Genomic DNA, 7,818 nt, shown 5'->3' with positions numbered 1-7,818 from the left:
GAGACTTCACTTTGGAATGTCTGAGTGGTGAGGACAAACACCAGTCTCCTCTCTTCTATTCCTTCTGCAGCTCAGGGCAGGGAGCAGAGAGCAGCTCTCCCCTGGCCCCACAGTGCAGATCCAAGCTCCCTTTCTGTGTTGGGTCTGACCACCACTCAGACTATCCTGACTGCACTTTTCAAATTTCACATTCATGGGCCTTACCTCCCTAATACGGTCGGTTGTCCTGGGAAAGCTGGCATTTACTGACTTTCTCTTCTGTGCTCTGTAGAGCAGATAGCTAATTACTTAACATATATTTGGCAGAGAATCAAAGCTGCAGTTTGTGCTTTTAGAGAACGACTCACTTTGTTGATAATGGAGTGGGAAATCGGGAGTTGGGGACCCTCTAGTACTCGCCTTACTAATTACTAAAACTTAAGTCTCAAGAGATGCTTCCTGAAGGAATAAAATACTAGTGCATTTCTTCATCCGAGCAGAAAATTACTGATCTAATTTAAGACGTGCTGAGGCTGATATCCAGCATCTGGTATCTTTTTTGTTTCTTGGAACCAAGTTAGTTTCGGTCAGCATACATTCATGGAGGGCTCACCGTGCACCCTATTTTTCAGCTTCAACATGTTGCTCAACAAATATTTATCCCTATGCTGGACCCTGTGGAATGTAGAAGAACCATTACATGCCATGTGGTTCTTGTCCGGGGCCAGGTATAGAGTTGGGAAGACGGGGCTAACGGTGAGAAAACAATCAGAAAACAAGTAAGGGTCAAACTGAGGCCCTGATTATTAGTGGGAGGGGCGAAAAGAGAAGAGCCTCTAGAGAGGCTTTCGCAAAGAAGAGACACATGAGTGGATGCGAAGGAAAGGGAAGATTTGGTTGGGAGGAAAGAAGAGGGGAGGACACAGATGTAACTTGGTACTTGGTGATCAACACATGCTGGCTGAATGAATAAATACAGAGGATGAACGTGCAGCATGTCTTAATATTTGGAGTAGTTGTCTTGCCAAATGCAGTTAGATTTGGGTTTCCCAAAGCTGGTTTGTAGATACCTCTGAGGATGGAGCATGAATGATTTGCCCTGTAGCAGCTCAGGCTCCACCAAGTTTCTCCAGTAAGAATCATCCAGTTAGGTTCTGTGGGCCCTGTGGGATGCTGTGCCGTTACAGCCAAAGCAGATCAAAGGGCAGGCAAAGGAACACCAGAGCATCAAGGTGGCCGTTTGATGTGGCTGGCCGTTATTGGGGAGTGGGCTGAAACTGCACCCTCTACTCAAATAAGGTCTAGTAGCCACTGGTGACTTTTGATCCCCTACTGATCTAGGAGAAGTCAAATTGACACCCCCCCTAGTTGAAAGAAGCCTCTGTGCATTATTGATGCTCCAAGGAATCCGGTTGCTGTTTTCTTCCCACAGCGCTTCTCACAGAAGTGCCTTGAGCTATTTGAGAGACGAGTCCTGTATGAATTATTCTTTAAAAACAGAAACATATTTCCTTCTACTGCCTCTGCCTCCTAAGCACCCTGCTACCTTCAAAAGATGACTTAGCGGGAGCCTAACAGGTGGGGTAGCTGGAGTTCAGAGAGGCAGGAGAAAGGAAGCCAGAGCCGGCCAGCTGGAAGGGAGCATAAGAATTCAGACTGTGTTCAGTTCTGCCCATTTTGGTTTGATCTGTGGGTTTTGATTTCTTATCTCTAAAATCAGAACAACAGTGTCCTCTCCTTCCTATCACCTTCGTGGAGGCTATTTTAAAGTATTATGCAACAATCATTTTCATTCCTTTCTTGCTGATTTCATGAGTCGGCAGTTGCCCATGTCTGATGTATTTGAAGAGCTATTCATATCTTTTTAGCCCACATATCTTTTCCACTCCCTGCAGAATAGCTGGAAATTCATCAGAGATTCATTATCTTCTCCCTTCATCCCTCTTCCAAACATGCATAAGCTCTCTGACCTTTAAGTTATTAGCACTTGAGGGAGGATTTTTTTAGAGGTCTTTCTTGGATACTTTGGTATCAGAAAGCTCCTGAGAATACAGTAGCAGGAAGGGGGTGGAAAGTGGGAGGGGGGAGGGACCCTGACAGGGCAAAGGGCCGGAAGGGGATGTGGGCTTCCTGAAACAGCTTCCTCTAAGAGCCGAATTTGGCAGAGAGCATCCTTGTTCCTGGGGCTTATTTTTGCTTGCTTGGATGGCAAGTTGAACTCACCGGGAGTATGACAGCTCACTAGGGATCATCAGAGAACTCTGGGGTCAGACAGACCTGGGCACGTGTAGCTCTGCAGTTCACTGGATTTGTCACCTTGGGAAGATTACTTAACTTTTCAATCTCCTTATTTGCAAAGTACCGGTAATAATAGTTATCTTCTAAAATGCCTATTGTCTAGCAGAGAAATCAGGGCAGGGGAAACAGTTCATCAAAAATGCTTTCCAGCCCCCCACAACCTCACAGTTTGATTACATTGAATAGTGTTCACATTGACAGCTCCCAGTATGGAAAGGGATTTATTTAATGGACGATGTGGACAAAACTGGAAGCAGGAGGTGGAGACACTAACCTCTTGTATCCTTTGTTTCTCAAAGGTAGGAGACAGTCCACCCTCATGAGAGATATGGCTAGAGACAGAGGTGGCATTAGTGATCTCTCATGGATCATAACTTGTCTACTGATGGCTCCCAGTTTGGGTGATTTGAGTTGCAGGGAGCAGTAGGATAAACAAGATGTGCATGGCCCCCCTATGTCCCACTCCCTGGCCCCAACTCTGCTGTATCCAAGCTCCAGGTCCTTCCTCACTCCCCACCCTGCTCCTCACGGTCCCTCTCTCCAAGGATGTCACACCCAGAAGTGGGGTTTTTCTCTCATTGGCTCATTTCTTCCTAAGACCCAGGCACAGGAGTGGGGATCTGGTCATTATTCGCTCATTGCATTACTACTACCACTAGCTAACACATACAGCACTGAATTGTGATTGAAAACTATGATCGAAAACTATGGCAACTGTTAGATTGAATCCTGTTTCCTGATGACTTCGGGTCCAGCCTCAGCCTTCTATGGGGCTACACTAAGGGAAAAAGCCTGACTGTGGTGTATCCATGTTCCCTCCTCTCCTGTCCTGTCACACTCGGCTTTTCCAGCAGCTGGTTGGAGCCCTGTCTTATTGCTTTCTTCACTTGGTTGTCCCTTAGTGCCCAGTGCTGATCTGCCCTAATTACATATAGTTCTGTAAATTCTTAAATGCCAAATTACCTATAATTCCCTGCATCAGTTTCAGAAATTTGATTTGGACCTTAAAAGAGAAAAAGAAGACTCATTTTGAATATCTTGTTTGTTTCACAATATTTTGCAGATCTTTTCCACAATGCTGTGCAACACTTGGAAGAAAAGTTGCCGCTCAGTACAATAGCTTTACTAGTAAATCATTAAAAGAACACATTTTCCCTCCTCTGATGGACATGCTAATTTTTTTTAATTTTTGTAAGTACATACCCTTCATGAATTTGCCTATATATATTTTCCCAAATAGAGAACTCACTATCTTGAAAGTTGTGGTACAATAAAAAAGACATGTCAGTTATAAAGTTGTGGCTAGGGTTAAATCTAGTCTGAAATCTATGAATATTGACTTTGGGCTCTAGCATGGGTCCTTGCAATCTGTTGTACACAAATAGAAAAGCATGGCCTTGTGGGTAGGGTTTCAGTTCAGGAGCTCAGTCTTCAAATCAGCTGTTAATATGAATTATTACTGCTTATCTTATTCTCTGCTTTTTTACTTCTGAGAGAGAGAGAGAGAGAGAGAGAGAGAGAGAGAGACTCTTTACATTTCCATGCTTTTTCCACTGAGTGCTGTTAGTCAATGTAAGCCACAGTCCTTCCAGCACATACGTAATGCTCTCACCCGCATGTCCTCAGGAATATGTTCATCCTGGACATTTCATGGCTTGTGGCTAATGATTAGGTTTCACTTTAAAAAGAATGCTTGACATTAGCAGAACACTCATTATTTGTTTCTAGATCCTCTTATCTTTTTAGGGGAGTGGTCTCCTCTGCTTTCAGCTTGAGATAAGGATAAGAATCGAATAAACTATTATGAGCTACTACACTGGTGCTATTTTAAAGTCTAGCTTTAGATATTTTTTTTGGCAACTCTTCTGTGGGCTAGTCCTAGTTTATAAAATATGATACTTTGCTAAGAATTTAGTGTAGTAGCTTGCAACCGGGAAACGTGTTAACCGTGGGGCTAATTACTTCTTTTTGATTGTGACTAAAAGACTTAGAATGTGATTCTGGGAGTTGATAATGATTTCTTCTTTCCAGTCAAAGCACCATTTCTTGTGGATTTAAAGAAACCAGAGCTAAAGATACCTCACACAGTGAACTTCTATATCAAAGTTGAACCTGGAGTGATTCTGGGAATCTGGTGAGTGCCTTGATTGGATACTGGGTAGCTTGATGGTTGGAGTTTTCATGATACAAAGGCAAGAGTGAGCAGTGCTGTTACTTGCCCGTGGAGAGGTTGGGGTTCCTTGGAGGCATCTGGAAGCTATTCCATACACCTTCCCTTTGTACTGATATTTGACCTGTTTGAATTTGCTTTTCAGGAACTTTACTTTGGAGTGTGACGACTTTTAGGTGTTTTCTTGTGCTTTGGGTCTTTCACAGGCCTGAAGGACCTGGCCCTGGCCCACTCTCCTGCTTTATTCCACACCACTCTTCCTACTCTACTCCAAACCCACTGGTCTCCTTGCATCCCAAGCCACTCTCACAGGACACACTGTCTGCAACAATTCTTTCTATCCTCTGTTTCCTCCGTTTCCGGCTTCTGCCTAACTGCCTACTCATCTTTTGGGTCTCAGACTGGTAATTTTCAAGGAAGCCTTTCCTCATCCCCATTTTAGCTAGTGGCAACCCGTGTTTGTCTCTTATGGCATTTCTTCCTATTGTAATTAATGTTTGTGCAATTGTTTGGTTTATGTTTGTCTTCCTTATGAGACCGTAACTTTTGAAGGTGACTTTGTTTGTGGGTTTTTACTGCTTAGTACAGTGCTTGCACAGAGAAGGCATTCAATAAATATTCGTTAAATGTAGTCATGAGCAAGCATTCTATTATTTTTTTTGCTATGCTGATCTCAATATTTTCTTCTGTTTGGTTCTACTACTTTTTCTTGGCTGCCAAGTTTCCAGGGCCCTGTTTTATATTTCATCTCCCTGAGTTTAAACAGGTGATCATAGAATGTTTAGGAACCAATATGAGTTCATATAATTTCTTCCTAATCTTTAAGGTACAGTTCAGTTAAGAATATGGAAATTTGAAAATTTTTTTTATTCTTTGCTCTTACCCCATTGGTCCTTGGTTTGGTGAGTCAGCTGTCTAGGTGGCTTATCTAGCTGGCAGTGATGCCTGTCTTCTCAGCACAGAGGCCCTGGGATTTGATGTCAGACTTAATACCCCTAAAGACTGAAGGGACTGAAGACTTGTCATCATGTGGCTAGCTCTCCAAGTCACCTTATGACATGTCATAGGGCAGTGCTTATATATTCAGGGTTCATTCATTAGTTTAACAAGTAGAGAAACGGGAGCTCAGACAGGTGTTTAAAACCACAAGGTCACTGGATTTCTTCAGTAGAATAGCTTAGTTTCATGTTAAAGTTCTTATTTCCTACCTAAACTGGTTTTCTTTACATTCTATCCAACTTGTCTATTCAGCCAAACCAATAGTAGGCAGCAATATCTATTATCTTTCACTTATTTTTCACTGTATTTTGATGGATTGCATTTAAGATTTGCAGTCTTGGAAGATTATTAGGTGTAGGAGTCAGAAGAACTAAAACAGTAAATAGTCAAAAGGAGTTGTCTCTGTGCATGGGGGAGGTGGGGCAGGGCAACGGTGGTTTTCATTACAGATGTCTTGTGGTATTCTGATTTTTACCATGTGTGTATATTACTTAGACAGTTTATATCTATAAATTTATGTAAAATATATTTATATCTATCTCTCTATCATCTATCTATCTATCATCTGCCTACCTATCATCTATCATCTATCTATCTATCTATCTATCTATCTATCTATCTATCTATCTATCTATCTATCATCTGTCTATCATCTGCCTATCTATCATCTATCTATCTATCTTCCTATCTGACTGAGATAAGGAGTGTTTCGAAATTCGGCAAGGATAGAGGATTATTCTCTGTATACATGTTTGTTAAAACCTTTCCTTGCTCTTCAGGCACACAGTTCCCAGCTGCCGGGGGGAAGATGCTAAAGGGAAGGATCGTTGTTGGTATGAAGCCGCCCTTCATGATGGCAACCCAGTTATTATTTATCTTCATGGCAGTGCAGAACACAGGTCAGTGCCTTCACTTGGATTTTTTTTTTTTTTTTTGGTTTATGAGAGAGAGCATTTCAGCCCTGTAGGAGAGTGAAAGGTTTTCAACTCTGTAAGCATGTCTCCACATTTTTTTTCCTTTAAATTTGAGGGTGTTCTGGCGGTGGGCTTCTCCTTTAAAAAATCTGTATAGTTTATATGTATAATAATGTGGATCTTTAACTGAGAGGGACATTAACTTCTAAAATTTAGATATTGCAGTGGTTTCTTTACTTGCTAAGCGTGTCTGAAATGATAGATTGAACCCATGGATGACAGGAAAGGGAATAGGTATGAGATATGGGGAAAGGAAGAGCAATTTACATATCAATAGTGTTTTCACTAAACTACATGGAGATTTCTTTATTGAGCATGAATCCCTATGAGAGATCACCTGGAATTCAGACTGTAGGTACTAGGGACTATCTGACTAATTCCAGTCTAGAATACTGATGCCTCAGCTTACTCTCTGTGGTCCCAACCTTGCTTTGTAACTAAGAATGCCTCCCAGAAGCCTGGTTTTCCTTTGATGTGCTGCCAGATCCTTCAGTGGGGCCTATGTAATTATGGTGGGTGATGATTATCAGCTGTGACTGCCTTGGGGGAGGGGCAGCATGCCTCAGAGACCCACAGACCTTCTTCTGTCTCTGGAGGGACACTTCAAACTATGTAACAAGCCCTGGAATCTGCCCCTTGGCTTCCTTGCCTATGTCTCTTTTTCTCACTGTCTTTTTCTATCAGATGATGGCTTTCTCAAGGCTTGCCTTTGCTCAAGGGGCTTTCTCAAGGTATCCATTTTAGAGTCACATTTACAGAGATTTCTTATTAGTTTAACATTTTCCACCACTGTTTAATATTGTTCAGATAGTGCAAACTTGGGTATCGCATTTCAATGTCCTTATTTAAAGAATCATGTGGACCATGCATTCATGAGTGCCCCTTTGTGTGAATCTGCTTTTGCATATTTACTGGCTCTGGGGTGAGCCCGCTTACTCCTGGGGTGAGTCCCCACCTGGAAGTCTCAACTTACTATCAGCAGTACTGAGTTGAAAGGAAGCCAAACTGGAGGTAATGGCAAACCTTGCTGAAAACAGTGACTCTAGACTTGGGGTCTACAAAAGCCCTAGAGGGGCCATGAACTCCCTTACTAAATTTGCACATAAAATTTGAAGTGTAAATACACTTTTTTCTGGGAAATGTGTCCATAGCTTTAACCATATGGTCAAAGCCTCCATGATTCACTCAAGTTTAAGAAACTTGGCTCTAAGACAAAATTCAAAAGGTTTTTGAAACGTCTGCTGCCTTTTGAATCATCTTTGTCTCTTTTTTATTAATGTAGTTAATACAGTGTTGACAACATGGTTATTTTGGAAAAGTGTATTTCTTGAACCTCCAGTGCTGTGAGTCTCTTTCCTCCACTTCGTCTCATGCTTAATGGCAGAGTGGACACGGAGC

At 42.2% G+C, this 7,818-nt stretch overlaps 1 protein-coding gene across 1 annotated transcript in view; it reads left to right on the top strand.

The window, feature by feature from the left end:
• ABHD12B (abhydrolase domain containing 12B) overlaps positions 1-7,818 on the top strand; it is a 27,069-nt gene that overhangs the window by 1,653 nt on the left and 17,598 nt on the right. Inside the window, exons 2-4 of the mRNA XM_011386438.2 lie at positions 3,341-3,468; positions 4,309-4,411; positions 6,226-6,345. Of these exons, the coding sequence (XP_011384740.1) occupies positions 3,341-3,468; positions 4,309-4,411; positions 6,226-6,345 (351 nt within the window). The remainder of the gene's footprint in view (positions 1-3,340; positions 3,469-4,308; positions 4,412-6,225; positions 6,346-7,818) is intronic.

Source organism: Pteropus vampyrus, unplaced genomic scaffold (genome assembly GCF_000151845.1).
Source record: "Pteropus vampyrus isolate Shadow unplaced genomic scaffold, Pvam_2.0 Scaffold15, whole genome shotgun sequence".
NCBI lineage: Eukaryota > Metazoa > Chordata > Mammalia > Chiroptera > Pteropodidae > Pteropus > Pteropus vampyrus.
This window is presented reverse-complemented; position numbering and strand designations above follow the sequence as displayed.